The sequence below is a fragment of the Macaca thibetana genome, chromosome 10 (genome assembly GCF_024542745.1).
Source record: "Macaca thibetana thibetana isolate TM-01 chromosome 10, ASM2454274v1, whole genome shotgun sequence".
NCBI classification, from domain to species: domain Eukaryota; kingdom Metazoa; phylum Chordata; class Mammalia; order Primates; family Cercopithecidae; genus Macaca; species Macaca thibetana.
This window is the reverse complement of record NC_065587.1, coordinates 54,560,503-54,582,464: the sequence shown is the minus strand read 5'-3', so window position 1 is coordinate 54,582,464 and position 21,962 is coordinate 54,560,503. Positions and strand designations below refer to the sequence as shown.

The following is a 21,962-nucleotide window of genomic DNA, read 5'->3' as shown; positions in this document are numbered from 1 at the left end:
GGTCTAAAGCCCAATTTTGAGGACTGGCTGCACAACGTACAATGTCAAAGTCCACACGCAGGCAATGTACAATGTCAAAGCCCACACGTGAAAGTGCCGGCTCTAGTACAAACATTTCCTGTATGTCCCCTCAAGGCCCTGGACACTGAAACAATGACTCCCAAAGGACGAGGTAAAACTCTGAGCGCATTCCAACACCCCCACCACAGAGCTGTCCTATTAGCCAAGAGTTTGAAAGGAAATGGGTGACTCAGGCAGGCTACGCTAGCATGCAGTGACTCACAGCGCTCGGTGCAGCCCCTTACCCCAATTTTAAGCTATCATTTGGAAATCATACCTGCCTGTCCAGTCCGGGAGGTTGAAGGACAGCTAGGAGCCAACTTCTCCCAACAGGGAGCTGGGGCTGGGAGCCCAGCCTGGCTTCCCCAGCTCCCCATTCAGGCAAGCTTAGCACTCAAAGTCCTTGGAAAAGCCCTCTGTTTCTAGGAGCTGCGGATGGCAGGAGCCGAATGTCCCCTCACCCCCACTTCTCTTCTGAGACTGGGATTTGTTTAGACTTTACCAACGAGACCAGGAAAGGGCCCCTCCCCTCATCAATGGGCTCTCCGGGCAGGAAGGACCTTAGAAGGCAATGGTCCAACCTCCTTATTTTAGAGTTGGGGACACTGAGACCCAGAAATAGGGCATGTTTGCTCAAGGTCACCCAGCAATGCAGAAGTAGGACCTAAGGTATCTATCTTCAAACCCAGCAAATTTCCTCATCTGGAATATTCTGAGGACACTCAAACCAGACACCTTGCCCTATCAGTCGGACCTGATTCTGACCTTAGCAAGCCACTGCATTCCTCTGAGCATCCATTTCCTGTAAAAATAGAGAAAATAGTACCTTGCAGTACGGGGAGATATTCCTACTAGAAATAAATAACATTAATGAACCATTTAGAATAAAGTTACATGCATGAATTTATTCATTCATACAAGCATTTCCTGAGTACTAACTAGGGGACAGGTATTTCACAAAAACAAATAGAGCAGAGTTCCTGCCCTGGGTGTGTGGGGGTGGAGGGGGAGGGGATTCAGAATTTGGTGGAGTATGTTCATTCCTTCTTAATTCCTTCAAGAGAGAGACCTCTTTTGAATAGTAGGTACTTAAGTTATTAATCAAATTCAGAGATGGAAAGGATTCGAGGCCACCCTGTTCAAATCTTTCATTTTATGATGAGGGATGTCAGCCCAGCAGGGAAAGAAGCCTCCCCCCAACCTCATGGAACCCTCCAAATCATGGCCCAAATATTTTCCTGGGTTTTTGATAACTCCCTGGGCTCGAGAAGTCCCAAGAGCTCTCACTGTTCACTCAAGGGTCCTAGAAGTCCCTAGGCTTCCGCCCCACCCCCGCTCAAGAAGAGGACGCTGTAGAAGACCAGAAATGTCCTTAAACTATCAAGTACACTTGATAGGTGGGGGACACTTCCCCAGAACTGCCTGGGCCTGGGGCCAAGTCAGTAGGCTGTGCCCCTGGGTAGAAACACCTTTGGGTGGAGGGGACTCCCTAAACAAGGCTGCCTTTAATTGGCCTGAGAGGGAGTGGCAGGAAGGCAGATCAGGGAATGCTCCCAGCTGGACAGGAAGAACTGGTTTAGTATAGCAAGCCCAGCCAAACAGAGGAGAGGACAGCTGGGTACTGAGCCTGGGTTCCCTTCCAAAACATGGGGGTGGTAAGGGGAATGATGGAACAGTGGGGGGAACACCACTCACAATGGGAGGACTACTAGTCAGAGATCCTGGGGTCCTGGATGCTCTCTGCTAACTCAAAGTAGTACCATTTTACCTGTCACATTTGGAAAGTGGGCATAATAGAATCCCCATGTGATAGGTCTTTTTTGTGAGGATAAAATGCACCAGATCTGTCATACAAAAAGTACTCTATCAATCCTAGCTGCTATTAGCAAAGTCCTTCTCCCTGGGCCTCCTCACTTTTCTCTACCTGCAAAAAGAAAAGGACATGCTGGATCATCTCTTCAGTCCAAGCCAACTGTGACTAGGTCTGATTTTTCCAACCACAACCTAGAAAAGAGGGAGGGGATAGGCCAAAGGGGAAGCCCTGTGCCCCAGTTACAGGCAGGAGGTCTGTGATATTAGCCAGGAAGGAGAGGGCTGAGGTCAGGATGAGACTTGATACCTTTCTCAGGAAGCAGCTGCCCAGGGCTGATGTCTCCTCCAGCTGACGGGTCACCCAGGCAGGACTGACACAGTCCCCTTCCCCCAAACCACATCCTTCAGAATGTCCCCAGGACACAGCTGTCTGCTCAGCACCCCGAAGCACCTGCAGACTCACAGCCCCGGGAGGAAACTGGCATGTGATTGGGCACATGGTGACCTCAGCAACCTCCTGGGTCCTTTCCTCTTTTTCCCTGTACTGCCCAGGAGGTATCCCTTCGGATGCTTCCCCAGTTGCTTGACCCCAACACATCCTTCAGGGCCTAGTTCAGAGCACTGCGCCAGAGGCAGAAGGCTTGGGTCCTCAGCCACTAACCTTTCAGGCAAGGTAGCCCCTGGTTTAGGTTAAGTCATCACCTCACTGGCCTTGTTTCCTTCCCACCTCAGAATTCCTTTGCCTTCCAGCCTAAAATCTCAACCGATTCTAAACCCGTCTTCAGTTACCAAGTATGGGACGCTTGGAGTAGCACAAAGCATAGAAGCTAAAGCAGAAACTTGAAAGCCTGGCTGCCTAAATTTCAATCTGACTCACCGTTTATTGTTTATTAACTGTGTGACCCTGGGCAAGTTACTTAACCTCTCTAGCCTCAGGACCAGTTTAAGAACAATACACAGTAGGATTGTTGTTGGAATTAAGCTCCTTGATATACCCATTAGAAAGTTATTAGAACAATGTCTGGCCCCCCCACAAAGGCGCTAAATGTTTGCAATCATCATGGCATGCCTGGAATTGTGCTGAAGTATTGCCTAGGGTCTCATTCATTCCTCAAGAAGAGCCTGCAGGCAGAATCAACCTTCCCCTAAGTAAATTCAGAGGAATAGGAGCCCCAAGGCTTTCAAAGAAATTAACATTAGTGGTTAAACTGCAAGGACTCACTCTCTCTGAAAACTGGAGCTAAAGGGCACAAAAGGGGCACAAAGCTCAGGCACTGGGGGACAGATTGCCTTCACCAGTAATTCCCATGCCCCCAGTTTCCCAGATGAGATTGACCCCCTCCTCCTCAGCTGGCTGTGGGGATGGATAGAGCTTCTGCTGGCCCAGGGACAGTTATGACAGAGACCAGTGGGCAGTGAGAATGTTTCTCTGGGCTGATCGAGGCCTTCTCTCCCCCAACCCTCTTCACCTCACTCAAGGTGGATGCTTCAATTTTCTTATCTGCAATTGAGAAAAAATGAACACACTTCTTGCAGAAAGCAGAAGCTCAGCTCCTGGCTAAATGTTGAGTCTAAACCATTCCTCTCCTCTGTCCTTGAAAAGAGCAGAGTCCCCGACTTTCTAGAAACCCTAAAGCAGTAGCAGTCCCCTCTTGCCCCATTCCCTCAGATCCGTGGTGCAGTATTGGGAAGAGATTCAGAAGGGCAGGACTTTGCCCTAAGTCACAAGTCAATGACAGAGCTGGGGCCACAACTGAGGTCAGGGCTCAGTTCTCGCTGGTGTGTGAAAGAGGGCCTCGCACAACCCTAAACCCCTCCCCCTTCCGAGTACACGCAGCCCCCGGATACCCAGGCCATCTCGGATCCTAAAGCTGTCCGTTCTGGGCGCCTAGAAAGCGAGGAGGGGATTCAGCGCTCCAAGCCTGCCCCAGGGTCACCAGGGAAGGGACGAGGGTGTGGGAGTTGAAGAGTTGACACCGGCTTAGTCACTAACGAGCCCGCAGGACCAGGGGAGGCGGGAAGAGCAACAGGCGAGGGGCGCACGGCGCGTGAAGCCATCCCGGAGATGGCCCGTGACCCCGGAGCAAAATTTCCAACAAAGTTTCCCGGGCCCCGGTGTCCGGTTGGGGGTGGCGTACCGCTCCCCGATCCCACGCTCCAAGGAACAAAGGAGGCACCGGCCTGAGGCCCCCCCGCCCCCTCGGGGACCTCCAAGCACCCACCGACTCGGCGACTCCGCCTACGAAGAGCAGCAGCAGCGCGAACAGACGGGCGGGGGCCATGGCACCGCGGACTGGAGAGGGCGCGCAGGCTGCAGCAAGTGGCCCCAGGCGGGCGCGCCACCCATCTTATAGGCGGCCTACCGGCCCCGCCCCGGCCCGCCCCCGCCCCGCCGCCTGCACCCCGCCCGGAATTCCCCAGTGGAAGCGAGGCCTGTGGGGCACTGCGCCCGCCCGCGGAGTTGGAAACCCCAAGGGACCTACCCTGCCAGCGCCAACCCCCCGGCTCCTAGTCAACCCCTAGTCCTACCCTCCAGGAGCTACAACCTCCTTTATTTGACCCACTTCTAGGCAGGTCCCCAGAGATCACTGCGTCTAACCCCATTTTACAGTTGGGGAAACTAAGGCCCAGGGACGGGAAGGACTTGCCTAGGGTGTCGAGTTTAGACCAGCCTTCAAACAGGGTGTGCTCCCCTCTGAAGATACAGAACTTCCCAAATGGGATGTGAACAGTGTTAAGACCGGGGACAGCAAACTATTCTGTAAAGGGCTAAATATTTTAGGTTTTGCGGGCCAAACGATCACTGTGGCAACTATTCAAACTCCAGCGTCGTAGCTCAAAAGCAGCCATAAATACTAAAGGAATGAGGGCGGCTAGGTCCTAGTAAAACATTACTTATAGACACCGACATTTGAACTTCATATAATTTTCATGTGTCACGAAATACTATTATTCTTTTAACCTTTTTCCCAACCATTTAAACATGCAAAAATCGGCTGGGCTCTACGGCTCAGGCCTGTAATCCCAGCACTTTGGGAGGCCAAGGAATAGGAGGATCCCTTGAGCCCAGGAATTGGAGACCAGCCTGGGCAACATAATGAGACCCCATCTCTACAAAAAGTTTTTAAAGAAATTAACCAGGCATTGTGGTGCACCCCTGTGGCCCCAGCTACTCTGGAGGCTGAGGTGGGAGGACTGCTTGAGCCAGGGAGATGAAAGCTGCAGTGAGCCATGATTGCTCACTGCACAGTGAGACCCTGTCTCAAAAATAAATAAATAAATAGATAAATAACATTTTAAAATAAAAATGCAGGACGGATGTAGCGAGTCATGCCTGTAATCTCAGCACTTTGGGAGGCCGAGGCAGCAGATCGCTTGAGCTCAGGAGTTTGAGACCAGCCTGGCCAACATGCTGAAACGCCATCTCTACGAAATACAAAAATTATCCAAGCATGGTTACCTGTGCCTGTAATCCCAGCTGCTCTGGAGGCTGAGGCAGGAGAATCGTTTGAACCCGAGGGGCAGAGGTTGCAGTGAGCTGAGGTCTCCCCACTCCACTCCAGCCTGGGCAACAGAGCAAGACTCCATCTCAAAAAAATAAAAAATAAAAATGCAAAAACCATTCTTAGCAGTGGGCTGAACAAAAATAGGCAGTGGGCCTCAGCCACTCTGAGACCACTTAGTGACCACTGACACTGGTCTCAGAGTGGCTGATTTCTGTTCTAAGGGCTTCATCTTCCAGATTTTGAACTTTCTTAAAAGTTTGATCTCTCTGAGAACTGGTCTGCAAGTTTATTTCCATCCTTAGGTCAGCTTCCACTTTTTATAAGTGAAAATTGTGTGTCCTCCTTACCCGTCATCCTCCTAACAGTGCATTGGTGGGAGCAGGTTGGGGGAAGAAGTGGAGGGGGTTGCTATATGGAGACTGTAAAATTATCTGGGGCCCCAAGCACAGGTACTGTTAGAATTATCGCAGGGTGTGAAGGTGGGCATCCTATGATGATCAAAGTACAAAAGAAGCCTAACCCTGTTTCTCCCTGACTTACGTATAAATCTTTCTAAGGGTGTAACATAGCCTTAGAAGTAGGGCATTTTGGTCTCTGTTGGCATATTATGAATTCATACACTTTGTGGAGTGGAGAATTTGTAGTGACTTCCCTTTTTCCACCCCTTGATTATCTTTTTTTTTTTCCACCCCTTGATTATCAAAGAATAAAAGTCTCTTGTGGCAGAGAACCTTGGCAGTAAAGCAAGCTTCAAATGCTGACCATGGGGTTTCCACAGATTTAAAGGTAAGCAATTACTTTCAGTGGTTTTTAACATGCTTCCCTAGGATTTGGAACAAAACTGAGAAAATGAAGAAATCTCATGCCAGAATAAGAAATCTTTTTGCAAGTTAAATGGTTTGCAGTCTTTGCTTTCCACAAAATTGCAGGGTGGCCTAATCTAGTTGTCAGTAGATAGATCATTAAATATAGAATAGATAACTATGTTATTTTAGTTATCTATTGTCACATTGTTGTAACAAGAGTTCTTCTGTTCCTACTAACTTTTATAAGTGAAGAAAGTTTCTCAGCACTTACAGCCAGCAGTGTGCTGGCAAATGTTTGACAATTGGCTAGGGGAAGTAGCAAGCGCTAATTTGCCAATTTCTGTAGTGTAAATACCACCAGCAATGGCTGGTTTCAAGCTACCAATGAGATGTCACTGAACATGGAGCTGGGAAGATATATTTCTACCACACAGATACAATAGGTGCAAATAATCTCAAAAGCATAGATAACAGTAAAGTGTAGTGAGATAATTAGTAAGTGATGAGTTTTGAGTATTTATTTCCTTTATGGTTTTGTTTTTGTTTTTGTTTTTTTGAGACGTAGTCTCACTTTGTCACCCAGGCTGGAGTGCAGTGGCGCAATCTCGGCTCACTGCAACCTCTGCCTCCCAAGTTCAAGCGATTCTCCTCAGCCTCCTGAGTAGCTGGGACTACAGGCACATACCACCATGCCCGGCTAATTTATGTATTTTTAGTACAGACAGGGTTTCTTCATGTTGGCCAGGATGGTCTCGATATCCTGATCTCGTGATCCACCCACCTCGGCCTCCCAAAGTGCTGGGATTACAGGTGTGAGCAACTGCATCCAGCCTCCTTTGTTTTTAACATAATTGTATGTTCATATAATTTAATTTTTAGCAATAGTTATATTTAACAACTGGCTGACATAAAACAAACAAACAAACAAACAAAAAATACCAGGGTCTCTCTCTGTAGCCCAGGCTGGAGTGCAGTGGCAAAATTATGGCTGACTGCAGCTTCGACCTCCCAGGCTCAAGAGATCCTCCCACCTCAGCCTCCTGAGTAGTTGGGACTAGACACACGCCACCACCCACAGCTTATTATTATTATTATTATTTTGGTAGAGACAGAATCTTACTATGTTATCCAGGTTGGGTTTGAATGCCTGGGCTAAAGCAATCCTCTCAACTTAGCTTACCAAAGTGCTGGGATTATAGGTATGATCCATGGCACCCAGGCACAAAATTTCTAAAAATTGACTTTCAGGAACCACTACAAGATGGCTTTAGCACAACATGGTTTGACGGCTATAATAAATGAAAGATAGAAATAAAATTATTGCTAAAACCAATTTCATTCTAGCAATGTTCATTAAGGCATTTGTCTGTTTGTTTGTTTTTGACAGTCTCACTCCATCACACAGGCTGGAGTGCAGTGACACAATCTCTGCTCACTGTAACCTCAGCCTCCCGAGTTCAAGTGATTCTTGTGCCTCAACCTCCTGAGTAGCTGCAATTACAGGTGCACATCACCACGCCCAGCTTATTTTAGCATTTTTAGTAGAGATGGGGTTTCGCCACATTGGCCAGGCTCAAATTCCTGACTTCAAGTGACCTGCATGCCTCGGCCTTCCAAAGTGCTGGTATTACAGGCATGAGCCACTATACACGACCTCATGGAGGTTTTAGTGAGCTAATTGGAGAGAAAAATTGCCCCAGCCACCTAATTAAGACAGGTATTTCTTAAACAATTTTACTTTTTCTATTTAATAATTATTTACCAAAGTTTGTAGGACGGTTTAGAGAGTGATGTGATTTGGATGTTTGTCCCCTCCAAATCCCATGTTGAAATGTGATTCCCACTGTTGCAGGTGTGGCCTGGAGGTGACTGGATCCTGGGGCAGATCCCTCATGAATAGTTTAGCATTATCCCTTTGGTGATAAATGAATTCTCACTCTCAGTGCATGCTCGATCTGGTTGTTTAAGAGTCTGGGACCTCCACCTTCCCTGTCTCTTGGTCCTGCTGTTGCCATGTGAGATGCCTGCTCCCCCTTTACCTTCCGCCATGATTGGAAGTTTCCTGAGCCCCTCACCAGAAGCAAATCCTGGAGCCATGCTTGTATAGCCTGCAGAACTGTGAGCCAATTAAACCTCTTTTCTTTATAAATTACCCAGTCTCATGTATTTATAGTAACGCAAACAGCCTAATACAGCAAGCATATATTTACGTCAAATTGTATACTTTAAATATGTATAGCTTATTTTATGCCAGTTGTACCTTAATAAAGCTGTTTAAATTGCTGTAGGACTTTCTAAAAGAGTCATCAGTAGGCCTCTGATGCATTAAAAAAAAAAACACACACACACACATTATGATAAAATTTTGTGGTGGACCATGGAGCAGAAATTTGAGTTCAAATAGAAAAAGAAATGATACAAAATGTCTGATCCTTAGAAAAGAGCGTGTTCATCTATTTTTTAAATGGATGATTGTGGGTATCGAATTCCTAGGGCATTTAATTTAACTGGATACATTTAAAAGAGTGATGTAATTGTTTTACTTTTAAGTGTATAAATTTACAATATGCCAGAAATTACAACCTTTGCAATTATGTAAACTTTTGATGAAAAATGTTAAGCTATCAATTAAAAATTGTGCCAAGGAGTACATAGTCTTAAAATAATTATTTAGAAAGTACACCAGCAAAAAAAAAAAAAAAAAAACATAAAACTGAAAACAGATTGTTTAGACAGTTAATGGAAGTTCTCCTATAAAACTATCTTAACCTCCTGGAATTAAGGATATAATTAATAATTTCTCCTTCCCCAAGTTCTGAGAATCTCTAAAGGGATGCAACATGTTTGAATATAATTATCTGTGGATGTATGGGTTTTTAACCTGGGCTCCATGACTGGGGGCAGAGGACACATGAATGGTCAGTACTCCTCTAGGTTATGTGTCTCTGCATACATTATTTTGGGGCAAGAAACTTCAGATTCTTTATATCCACAAAAAGAGTATGTTTGGGGGATCCTCCTTTTGGGTGATCCTGATCCCCAAAGAGTTAACAATAATTTGTCCAAAACCTGAGATTCTTTGAGAAGTTTTATTGGGTTCTTCTTTGGCCTCCAAAACACAAAATGCAGTAGTCAAAGGTTTGTAATACTGAATAGGAGTTCCCAATTTCCTGCATGGGGCTGAGGTACAAAAACCCAACCAACCAAACAAAACCCACAGTGTTTAGAGCCAGAAGTTCTTCATTAAAATCCTGTTTCCAGGACTTGCCAACTGGAGGAAAGTTTGTGAGTCCTTTGCTCCTCCCTAAAATGGAGATAATTCCCTCTTGAACTAATTAGGAGAATGGAGTAAGGTGAAGTGGTGAGCGCGTAATACATACTCAGGTACCTATGTTGGGTTCAGCACCCTTTCTGTATATTCTAACCTGAGAGTGAGTGAGTCTGAGAGATGGCATTGGTCAAACACTTTACATCCTCCCCCTAGCTTCCTTTCAAGCAAAAGGAAATGATCCAAGACATCCACAGGCAGCCCCCCTCCCATGGAGCTACAAAATGAGCTGAGACCCAGCCTATAACAGAGGTGAAGGTGTCCTTCCCCCTTTTCTCAGACTTCCTAGCCCACAGTTAACCAAGGCTAGGTGCACACCTGGTACATCCAGAGACACCTTAAATGCTGCCTTCTCCTGGAAGCCTCCATCCTCTTCTTTTAGTTCTCATTTCTTCCTGCCTTGAGGTTTCTAGGACTCTATCTGTCCCACTCTTTGGGCAGGCGTCCCTTTCTCACTCATGTTAGTTTTAGGTTAAGAGCAGGGTCTTCAAAGTTAGAGAGACCTAGATTGCAATCGTGACTGGCTGGTATGGAGCAAGACACTTTTCCTTTCTGTGCCTCAGTTTTCTCATGTGTCCCCCCATGTAATTTTAGGGTTATTATACTTCTTAACATCATAAGAATGTTAAGACTACAGTACTTAGCATAATATGGAGCATCAAAGTGTTATCTATTTTTATAATCAAGGGGGCCTCCCCATAAGAGTCTTGATTTATTCCCCTCCCCAGCAGCTCCTCACACATGGTAAATAACAGGTAATCACATTACTGTTTTCAGAAAAGAAAAGGGATTGGGCCGTAGGGCTCTCTCCTGGAACGGTGCCAACCCTTTCTGGTCTTCCTCACTTTATGTAAATCTCTCTCCAGCTACAGATAATGACAGCCTGGAGTTTCCAGGGGCTATGGAATGTCCAGGCACTGCCTTGCATAACCACAGAAATTGAGAACACTAGGCCCAGAAGGGTCCTCTCAAATCATTCAGTCCAACAGTACCCGCATTGTAAGATAGGCAAACCGAGGCCCACTCAGTAAGTCAGCATCCACCACAGGCATTTTGAAGAATTCTAAAAATAACATCTCCAATTACTCTTTCCACTTGTTTTGCTTTTTGTCATCACATTTCCCTTACCTGCCATCACGCACTTATTCTTTTACTTGTTTATTTTCTGTTTCCTCGGCTAGGTGTAAGTTTCATGAGGGCAAGAACGTTGTCGTGTTCACAAATGCATCCCTTGCACCTTGTCCAAGGTCTGGCACAGGTTTACATTCAGTGAATACTTGTCGCATGGATAACTGGAAGAATGCCATTTGGACATTTTCCCTTAGAGGCTCAGATGTAGCAATTCACTCACTTGGTCATTTATCCAAAAATCATCTGATGAATATCTTGTGTGTGAGAAGTTTTTCAATAAATCCTGGTGAACAAGATCTGTCCGTGTTCTTAAGCAGCTCTCTGATTAGTGGACAATAGCTGCCAGCTATACAGTAGACTGAGGATCTACTATATGCCAAGCTGTGGGCTGGTAACTTATATGCATCTTCTTGGTCTTAGCACAGTTCTTGCAATTGCAAGGAAACATGCCTCATTCAGGACTCCTTAAGAAAAGGCTTAGGAGTTATTAGGAGGGCCAGGAGGGCTAAAGGCTAAAACTGAAAGGGAAATATCAAGGACTGAGATGATGCCACAGGCTGGCTGCTCTTTAAGCCTGCTTGGTCTTTCTTTAAGAGTGTCTCTTCTTTTTCCTGGATGTGTGCTTCTCTCTCTTTTACTGACTTACTGGTTCTTTCTTCTATTCTAAATTTTGGGAGGGGACCACAAGACTCATTGGCTTGGCCAATGGCCTTCCTTATTCCTTAAGTGAGCATCTACAGCCCAGACCACTTTTTGGATTACTATTCGGCCTATAGGGTGAACATTTAGCTTCTCAGGTACCCTGAGCAGAGGGTATGTTTAATCAGAAGGGAGTGTTGAGCATCATCTTCACATGGATGTTGTGAAGTAAGTAGTTTTATCTCTGTTTTACAGATGAGAAAACAGGCTGAGCAAGGAGAAATGACAACAAAACTGTAACTGTAACAAAGTTGCCCTAACCCACCTGCAAACTTATGATTGAAAAATCCATTGCTGTTGCCCCTGAGATTTGTGGGGTGTTTGTTATGCAGCAAAAGCTGACTGAAACAAGATTCAAACGCAGGTTTCTTTGATTCTGTCTGTGTCACTATGCTGTCTCACTGAGCTTACAGCCCTGATTCCTGTTCCTGATTCTCAAGTGTCCTGTCCTAAATCGAGCAGAGATAAATATTGTATTCATCCATTTTCTGATGTTATAACAGAATCCCGCACTGTTGGTGTTCTGAGTACACTGACATTCCTTGATGCTAGATTTTATATTGTTGATTGACTTGTTTATCATCTCTCTCCTCTACGAGATTAAAATTTTCTCTTTATTCACTGTATTTTTATATCCATACCACCTGGATCAGTTTCTGGCACATAATAAATGCTCAATGAATATTCATCAAGTAGATGATTGAATGAATAAATGATGATAAAAAGGAAGGTGGAAAAAAACAACTTTTCGTCTTAAAACAAAGCCCTGAGTCCTTTAAGGTCAGAATAGAGAATAATTTCTAGGTAGGGACAGAAAGTTTAGTACATGATGGGGTCAAGAATCAAGGTAAGAAAACTTGAAGGTGTGAGGCTGGACAGAGTGTCTCATGCCTGTAATCCCAGCCTTCTGGGAGGCCACGGTGTGAGGATCACTTGAGCCCAGAAGTTTGAGACCAGCCTGGGCAACATAGTGAGACCCCTTCTCTACATAAAATAAAATAAAAATAGCCAGGCCTGATGGTGTGCACCTGTAGTCCCAGCTACTCAGGAGATTGAGGTGGGAGGATTGCTTCAACCCAGGAGTACGAGGCTACAGTGAGCTATGATAATGCCAGTGCGCTCCAGCCTGGGTGACAGAGTAAGGACCTGTCTCTAAAATAACAACAAAGGCCAGCACAGTGGCTTACACCTGTAATCCCAACACTTTAGGAGGCTGAGGTGGGCAGATCACCTGAGGTCAGGAGTTTGAGACCAGCCCGACCAACATGGTGAAACCCCTGTCTCTACTAAAAATACAAAATTAGTCGGGTGTGGTGGCACATGTCTGTAAATCCCAGCTAGTCAGGAGGCTGAGGCAGGAGAATCGCTTGAATCCAGGAGGCAGAGGTTGCAGTGAGCCAAGATCACGCCATTGCACTCTAGACTGAGCAACAAGAGTGAAACTCCGTCTTAAAAATAAAATAAAACAATAACAATAACAACAATACAACAATGCAAATAATACAAATAAAAATTAAAATATAGTATCACAATTATTTACATTGTATTAGATGTTTAGAGATGACTTAAAGAATGTGGGAGGACTGCATAGACTATATGCAAATACTATACCATTTTATATAAGGGATTTGAGCTTCTCTGGGTTTTCATATCTGCCAGGAGTCCTGGAACCAACCCCCCATGGATGCTGAAGGATGGCTGTACTCAGAGGTCCTTCCACCCACTGTCATGCCTGGCATCATCCACCCTGCATAGAGAGAGGTTTGTGGAAAACCCCTGATCATTAGACACAGAATACAGAAAACCAGTTTCCTGACTCCTTCTGGTGTGAAGGAAAGAACAGGGAGGTTGGGATGGAAAGTTAGATTGGAAAGACAGACACTCCAGATATTTCTTAACTTTTGATTATTCCAGCTGACAAGACACGCCACACCTCAATGTGTACTGAGTGTGAGTCGCTTCCTTCTCCAAGCCTCAGTTTCCTAATCTGTAACATGGGGACAATGTTTATACCTACATCCCTGGGGCTGTTGTGACAATAAGATAAGGTCAGGTAGATGTAAGCTGTATGTGACTGTAATGTCCAGTGCCCTTTTTTTTTTTTGAGACAGAGTCTCACTCTGTCAACCAGGCTGGAGTGCAGTGGTGCGATCTCAGCTCACTGCAACCTCTGCCTCCCAGGTTCAAGCCATTCTCCTGCCTCAGCCTCCCAAGTAGCTGGGATTACAAGCATGCACCACCACTCCTGGCTAATTTTTGTATTTTTAGTACAGACAGTGTTTCTCCATGTTGGCCAGGCTGGCCGAGAACTCCTGATTACAGGTAGATCCATCCACCTCAGCCTCCCAAAGTGTTAAACAGGCGTGAACCACCTCGCCCAGCCTCCAGTGCACTTTTTTTTACACACTGAAAAGGAATAGTGTGTGGAGTCAAACTGACCTGGGTTGGAGTTCAGCTCTACCACTCACTGGCAGCATGGCTTTGGGTAAATGCCCCTTCTCTGAGCCTCAGAATCTGCATGTGTTCAGTGGGGCTATTAATAGTTCTCAACTCACAGGCTTGTTTTAGAAATTAAATAAGGATTAAATTATATAAGTGCCTGTCGTACAGTAGATGCTCAGCAAATGTTCCTCCCCAAACACAGACACAAACAGCACTTAAAGCAACCTGGGTAACAAAGGGGTTTTCAGTCTGAGGAGAAAACAGGCAGCTAATGAGCTCTCTCTCCAGTTTCCCTTCTAAGAGAGGAACTCACTGGCCAGAGTCCAGGATGGTCACTGATGCAGAGGACAGGCAGCCAACTCCAAGCCTCCCACGTGGGATTTCCAAAAAACTGTGAGCACAGAGTTGCATAACCTGTCCCTGAGACACGTGTTTCTACTGAAGTGTCTTCATCAAATATTCCCAGAAAGGAAACATGGGAGCAGGGCAGTAGGGCAGCCTAGCCAGGGAGGAAGGGAGAGAGGGAGGGATCTAGAGAACACGAGAGTAGGGGTGACAGGAGGAAGAGAAGGTACCACATTTAATGTGATCCTACTATGGGCCAGCCACCGGGCTTGTTTTGTCTGATACATTGTTAGATCCTTGCCATAAATCTGAGATCAGGCATTTCCGTTCCCACATTCCAAAGGAAGAAATAATAACAATCATATTATCATTGCTGATGTTAACATATCGCCAACTACACATCAGGCGGTGGACTAGGCACACGTTTGACCCTCAGGACAGCCCATAACATGGGTACTATTCTGAACTCCACTTTATAGAAGAGGAAACCAACTGAGACTCAGAGACATGAAGTAACTTTCCCAAGGTCACCCAGCAGGACAGCAAGACGGCTGGAGAGCCAGGATTCGAATCTGAGCAGGGCTCTCAAGCCTATGGACCTATGGGAGAACATTTCCCAAGGGATTTATGGGGGTGGATTCAGAAGGTGACCTTAGCGATTGTCCTTACATGCACGCAGTGGGGCCCCAGTGTGAGAGTGACGGAAGAGACCAAGTGACCAGAGGCACTCCCCTCCCCTCCACCCAGAGGACAGTTTGTCCCAGCTTGTGGCTGTTCGTCACTCTGCCTCTGACCTAAAGTTTAACATTTCATTCATAAGTTTGGAACCACAGACTTGGCAGCGTAGGAAGAACCCTTGGAGACCGGCTATTCAAATCCAAACCCCTCATATTACAGATGGAAAAAAACCCTGAAGCCGGAATGTGACTCGCCAAGGTCACAGAGCAGTCTTCTGTTGGACGAAGGAGCTGGTTTAGGGTCAACTACAGATCATCTTGTGCTGTAGTTACCAAATGTGGGTGCACCTCTGGATCACTTGGGGAGCTCTTTAAATATGCAGATCTCCACAATTCTGCTTTGGGAGATTTGGACTTAGGTTTGCAAACAAGGACTGGAAATTTGAATATCCAATATGTTCCTCAGGTGATTCAGATGGCACAGCTCCACGACAACATCTGCAAGTTGGAGTCCCTCTTCTTTCATTTGATAGTTTGGGATACTGGGACCCACCGGGGACTCGCCCAAGGTAACATAGCAAGCCAGTGGGGCTCTAGTTCAGACTCTGTGGCCTGAAGCAGACTGCTTGTGTTCAAATTTCAAGATGGGCCACTGAAGCTAAACAAGGGGGTTGCCATGATTTTCCCCAGCTCTTGGTTTCCTTCTTGGATCCAAATTAAGACAGAGGATGGTATGCATTTCTGAAGCTTGGCAAGGCGGGAATCCAAGAACTGAATTCCTGAAGGGAAAAGGAAAGGGTGGGAGGTTAGCTTGCACGCCCATTGGGGTTTGCCCAGAGGTGAGCTCCGGACTCCAGGGATGACATCAGACATTCCAACCAGCCCTAATGTCGAAAGCTACCTGTGTTTTCTAGTTCAGCAGAATGGGTAGGGAGGGCCTTCCCTATTGGGAGGAGATGGGGTGGAGTGGGCCCAGCTGTGACGTGAAGGGGGCAGAGTCCAGGAAGAGCCACGCATTCCAGCACCTGCAAGGAAGACATCGGCCCTGGCTAAGCCTTTTCCTAAGCCTTTCCTAAGCCTTTCCTCCCATTTCTCCCTAATCCCTCACCTCAGGGCTAACTGAGCAGAGAGATTCACTGCCCCTTTTCCACTTCCTGCTACTCCACCACCTGACTATTTTACTATCTCCCTTCCTTCATCTCCCTCTTCCTCCCTCCCTTCCTCCCTTCTTTCCTCTTTTTTATTCTAAAATGGCATCTCAGCTGGACACAGCGGCTTATGCTTGTAATCCTAACACTTTGGGAGGCCAAGGTGGGAGGATTGCTTGAGCCCAGGGTTCAGGACCAGCCTGGACAACATAGGGATACCCTGTCTCTACAAAAAAATAAAATAAAATAAACTGAAAAATTAAAAAAGTCAAGTGTGGGCCAGGCGTGGTGATTCATGCCTATAATCCCAGCACTTTGGGAGGCGGAGAGGGGCAAATCACTTGAGGTCAGGAGTCCAGACCAGCCTGGCCAACATGGTGAAATCCCGTCTCTACTAAAAATACAAAAATTAGCTGGGCATGGTGGCACATGCCTGTAATCCCAGCTACTCAGGAGGCTGAGGCATGAGAATCGCTTGAACCTGGGAGGCAGAGGTTACAGTGAGCCAAGATCATGCCACTGCACCCCAGCCTGAGCGACAGAGCAAGAGTCCATTTCAAAAAAAGCCAGGTGTGGTGGCACATGCCTGTGGTCTCAGCTATTTGGGAGGCTGAGGCTTGGGCCTGGGAGTTTGAGGGCGCAGTGAGCCATGACTGCACCACTGCACACCAGCATGGGTGACACAGTGAGACCCTGTTTCAAAGAACCAAACTAAACCAAACCAAAACTAAACTAAAAGGCATCTTGATGTTTGGAGTCAGTTGTCCTGAATTTGAATCTCAGCTCTGCTCCCCGTGAGCTCTCTGACCTAGAGAGTCACACCACCTCCCCCATAGCCTAGTTTCCTCTCCTATAAAAAGGGGATAATAGCTGTATTTTCTGATTGTGAGGATTAAACAAGATCATGTAAACACTTAAGAAACAGATGTTTTCTCAGAAACACTAGATCATGTGCATCATCAGTGAACTAGAGGAATTTGAATACATATTTGTTGAACTGAATTGAGGTGCCTTAAAGAATGGTTGAGCTGGAAAGCACCTAAGAGATCTTTGGGCCTTAGTAACTCCCAAACTGGTGTCCAAGTCAACTGTTCAGGGTATTTCCAAATGATAAGGACAATCGCATACTCTCAATAAAGTCTCAGGTTTCTTTACTTTTGTCTGGAATTGTATCAGCTCAAGGTGATAACATGGCTAACACAAGCCGTTCAGAAATTCTGATTGGCAGTTACATGGCTCTTTGATAAGTTTTTTTTTTCTTTTTTTGAGACGGAGTCTCACTCTTTCCCCCAGGCTGGAGTGCAGTGGCCGATCTTGGCTCACTGCAAGCTCTGCCTCCCAGGTTCACGCCATTCTCCTGCCTCAGCCTCCCGAGTAGCTGGGACTACAGGCACCCACCCCCACGCCCGGCTAATTTTCTGTATTTTTAATAAAGACGGGGTTTCACCGTGTTAGCCAGGATGGTCTCAATCTCCTGACCTCGTGATCTGCCCACCTCAGCCTCCCAAAATGCTGGGATTACAGGCGTGAGCCACCACGCCGGGCCTAAGGTTTTTTTTAATAAGAAAATAATTACTGGAAGGTAGATTAAATGGTGGAAAACGTTAATCATGTCCAACTCCTCATTTCATAAACAGGGAAGCTGCGGTTTAAAGAAGGAAGTGGCTTCCTGGTCACACTGGGTGGCATAGCTGGCCCTAAAACCCAAATTCTTTTCCTGGAACCAGTTACTTCCCTTCTTTCCACTCCAGGGAGGGGGAACCTAGGATCAATGAAGTTGATGAGTTTTCTTCTGCTGGAGTAGGAATAAGTGAGTCATCGACTTGCTGTTGCTTTCTCTGTTCTTGACTCATTCAGCAAATATTTACTGACTGTCCACCATTCGGATTTGGAAGATAGATAAAATAGTCATGGCAGCAGAGAGGGTCAGGATTTACTCCTAGGTGCAACTTCAGAATCTGTGCTTTTTCCCATTTGGCACCCACATTTTAAAACACCCACTACTCTGCCTTCTAATGTAGTTCAACTGTGTCTCAGGGCAGGGACTGTCTTACATGTACATGTTCTAGCCTTCCTGCCACCCAGTGGGTGTGAAATCAATGTTGTAGTGTTGAGGAACACTTGAATTTAATTTACTTAATTTATTTATTTAGAGACGGAGTTTTGCTCTTGTTGCCCAGGCTGGAGTGCAATGGCACAATCTTGGTTCACCGCAACCTCTGCCTCCCGGGTTCAAGCAATTCTCCTGCCTCAGCCTCCCGAGTAGCTAGGATTACAGGCATGCGCCACCACGCCCGGCTAATTTTGTATTTTTAGTAGAGACTGGGTTTCTCCATGTTGGTCAGGCTGGTTTCGAACTCCCGATCTCAGGTAATCCGCCCACCTCAGCCTCCCAAAGTGCTGGGATTACAGGCATGAGCCACCGCACCCGGCCAACACTTGAATTTTAATCCTTACTTTGCTACTAACTGTGTCGTTGAAACAGTATGTTGCTTTCCTTCTCTGGCCATTAGCTTAACTATCCGTATAGCGGGAACAGTGGCAAACTCCTAAGTGGAGGAGCTTGCAGGTCCATTTCAAGCTATCAGACTCTAACTGGGAGAAAACACTGAGAATGTAGGCTGAAAATAGCGACACAGTTTATCACCTCGTTAATTCCCAAACATCATTACTGCGTCCTAATCCACCCCACCTCCCTCTCCCCAGCCGCCTTCCTTTAAAAAAAATTTCCCTCTAGAGGGCGCGCAAGCTCTGCGGCCTTCGTTCCTCACTTCCGTTTGCCTTCACTCTTCCTTCTGCGCATGTGCTCAGTTCGCTATCCGGCTGCTAGTACCTTGTTCAGGCGGTTCAGGCAAAGGTTGCACCCACTACGCCTGCGCAATCTCAGCCCCGCCCCTCCGCAGCTTTCCCCGGAAACGCTTCTTTCCTACGGAGTCGCTCCCGCCGCTGCGGTCGCTGGAGCTTTGCCTCTCTAGGCCGGCAGCGCCTCTCCTCCATGGTCATGTCTGTCAGCGCTGTTTTGGGAGCCAGCGGGTGAGGCCGGGCCACGCTCGAACACTTCGATCGTCGAGTCTGTCACTGGTGAGTAGACCCCAGAGGAGCTCGTGTACGGGCGGGGGCCGCGCAGCCGGAATGGGCTGGATTTCCCCTCACTCTGAGAATGGGTCTGTCCGCCCCGCCTTCCCCCTAACTCTTGGAATGGGCTCACCCCTTGGTTCCAGTCCCTCCTCCCGGGCGGGGCGGCGTTGCCACGGCGACGGGCCGCTGGCTGAGGCCCGGCTGGTGTCCCTGCAGGGCATGGCGGGTCAGTTCCGCAGCTACGTGTGGGACCCGCTGCTGATCCTGTCGCAGATCGTCCTCATGCAGACCGTGTATTATGGCTCGCTGGGCCTGTGGCTGGCGCTGGTGGACGGACTAGTGCGAAGCAGCCCCTCGCTGGACCAGATGTTCGACGCCGAGGTAGGGTCCCCGGGCTGGCGCGGGTGGGGTCTCGGCCTCCCCGACTAGGCTTTGTGATCCAGCACTACTGTGCTGTAGACCTGGCTGGGTCACCTTCTTGCTTTGTAGCCCTGGGAAAGGGATTTCACCTTTCTGAGCCTCAGTTGCCTCATCCATAAAATGGAATGACAGCAGAGGCTGATTAGTACAAAGCAAAGGGCCTGGAAGTTAATACAATAAACACGTCTGTGTTCCAGGCAACTGTGATACATTTCCTTTCTGATACTCTAGGAAAGTGACTTAACTTCTCTGAGCTAGGTTCTCAGGTGCCACACCGGAGAGAGGAGTAGATAAAAGAGCATTCATGCGGGTACAGTGGAAACTGCCTGGACTTTGGGGTCAGGACAGGCCTCCGTTTAAGATCCACTTACTAGCTGTGTGACCTGGGGCAAATGTCACCTCTGTGAACTTGTTTTCCTGTCTTCAAAACCATGAGACTAGTTGCAACGAGGTCGTGGACTGCAATATGCAATATAAAGAGCATGTGCGTTGGATTCAGAAAAGCAAGTGTTCAATCTAGGCCTAACCATATAATATTAGCTGTGGGACCTTGGGCAAGTTGCTTCCCCTTCTGAGCCTTTTCTGAAAAGTGGGCAGAATACGCCTGTCATGTCACCCTCAACAAAATGTTACAAGGCACAGAGGGGTTTAGGAATAAGAAAGTACTTCGTAAAGTGTAAAGGAGGCCTGTAAGTTGTTACAGCTAAGAGGCAGCTGTGGCGTGTGGTGGTGAGCACAGTTCTTAAAGCCAGGAGACCTGGGGTGGAGTCCTTGCTCCTGCTGCTTGTTCTCTGTGTAGCCTGTGGGCAAGTTATTGTCCAAAAAGTGATAAGAATCAAAAGAAGAATGGCTTTGTGAGGTTTTTTTAGGGATAATACAAGATTGTGTATGTCAAAGACCTTTCTTTGTCAGCTGAAAGTGTGGTGCAGATGTTTGGCATTTGATAGTATTGTGTTAGATAGTGGAGGTTGCACACCCACCATGTGCCTAGTTGTAGTGTCATAGGAGCCTCTATCCTCCTGGGAAGAGCTGTGGCAATGCTGGGCTTTGTTGAAGAGCCATCTGATGCACACCACCTGGGTTCTAGATTAGGGATCAGCAAACCTTTCCTTTAAGGGTGAAGTAGTAAGGATTTTAGGTCACAATTACTCAGCTCTGCCATTGTAGCACAGAAGCTTCTATAGACAAATACATAAGTGAATAGGTATGGCTGTGTTTCTTTTTTTTTTTTTTTTTTTTTTTTTTTTTGAGACGGAGTCTTGCTCTGTCACCCAGGCTGGAGTGCAGTGGCCGGATCTCAGCTCACTGCAAGCTCCACCTCCCAGGTTCACGCCATTCTCCTGCCTCAGCCTCCCAAGTAGCTGGGACTACAGACGCCCGCCACCTCGCCCGGCTAGTTTTTTTGTATTTTTAGTAGAGACGGGGTTTCACCGTGTTAGCCAGGATGGTCTCGATCTCCTGACCTCGTGATCCGCCCGTCTCGGCCTCCCAAAGTGCTGGGATTACAGGCTTGAGCCACCGCGCCCGGCCGGCTGTGTTTCAATAAAACTTTATGTACGGGAGTAGATGCCTGGCCTATGGAGCCATAGTCAGCTGAACGCTGTTCTAGACTTTACTCTTGGTGTTTATTACTTTGGGCAACTTAACTTGTCTGAGCTTTTACATCCTCCTTTGTAAAATGAAAATAATCCCCTTCCACCTGCTGTGAGAAACAAATGAAATCCCATAATGGATGTCTATGAAAGCACCTGGTTGGAAATAGGCTGCCGTACAAATGAAGGGAGGTATTATCTTCTGTGCTCCGGGAAGAATGCTTGTTCCTTAGGAGGCTTGCTGAGATCCTGGGGCTCTGCCAAGTCACTTCTCCAGCATATTTCCATTTGTGATTCCCCCTCAGATCCTGGGCTTTTCCACCCCTCCAGGCCGGCTCTCCATGATGTCCTTCATCCTCAACGCCCTCACCTGGTGAGTATCACCAGTTTGGCTATCCAGCTTTTGGGCTCTTAGCGCTGGGACTAACTTCCTAAGTTTGAGCATGAGACAGGTTGGCACTTGTTTCTGGGGAGTGGTGGAGTAAGGTGGGTGACAGAGGCCAGTTCTGGGACCGGCTGTATCATGGGCTTCCTTCCATTGCTATTTTGACTTACCTGGAAAGCTCTTATGTCACTATGTTTGTGCTGCCTGCAAGACAACTTCCATCTCAGATAACTTCCCTGACGTGGAGTGAGCTGAGGAAAGGATTCGACCGAGAGGCAGGAGAGCTGAGTTCTGTTCTTGGTTTGTGTGCCATTGGCCAAGTTACCTGCCATGGGCCTCAGGCTCCTCTTTTGTCCATGAGGGGTTGGACTCGGTGACGTCTAAGGTCACACATAATCATTGCCTGTCTCTTAAGAGGCAGTTTAGCATAGTGATCAAGGTCTCAGGCTCTGGAGGCAGACTTATTTGGCATTGAACCTCAACTTTACCACTAGTCTAGTGACTTTGGACAAGTTAATCAACCACAGTTGCCT

The 21,962-nt window shown here is 47.1% G+C and overlaps 4 protein-coding genes across 8 annotated transcripts in view; 3 read left to right on the top strand and 1 right to left on the bottom strand.

Moving 5' to 3' along the window:
* The window catches only part of DNTTIP1 (deoxynucleotidyltransferase terminal interacting protein 1), a 505,046-nt gene that overhangs the window by 83,398 nt on the left and 399,686 nt on the right, over positions 1–21,962 (top strand). The window lies entirely within an intron of this gene.
* The window catches only part of SDC4 (syndecan 4), a 188,465-nt gene that overhangs the window by 18,680 nt on the left and 147,823 nt on the right, over positions 1–21,962 (bottom strand). The window contains exon 2 of the mRNA XM_050806588.1: positions 4,095–4,194. Coding sequence (XP_050662545.1) covers positions 4,095–4,154 — 60 coding nt within the window. The 5' untranslated portion in view covers positions 4,155–4,194. The remainder of the gene's footprint in view (positions 1–4,094; positions 4,195–21,962) is intronic.
* Positions 1–21,962, top strand: part of WFDC2 (WAP four-disulfide core domain 2) — a 232,770-nt gene that overhangs the window by 87,276 nt on the left and 123,532 nt on the right. The window lies entirely within an intron of this gene.
* SYS1 (SYS1 golgi trafficking protein) overlaps positions 1–21,962 on the top strand; it is a 398,294-nt gene that overhangs the window by 365,759 nt on the left and 10,573 nt on the right. For 2 of the 5 annotated variants that reach the window (XM_050806602.1, XM_050806601.1), the window contains 3 exons: positions 18,891–19,035; positions 19,249–19,413; positions 21,350–21,417. In XM_050806602.1, the coding sequence (XP_050662559.1) occupies positions 19,252–19,413; positions 21,350–21,417 (230 nt within the window). In that variant the 5' untranslated portion in view covers positions 18,891–19,035; positions 19,249–19,251. Of the gene's footprint in view, positions 1–18,890; positions 19,036–19,209; positions 19,414–21,349; positions 21,418–21,962 lie in introns of those variants that run through there. The other 3 variants (XM_050806600.1, XM_050806599.1, XM_050806598.1) reach the window with 2 other exon arrangements.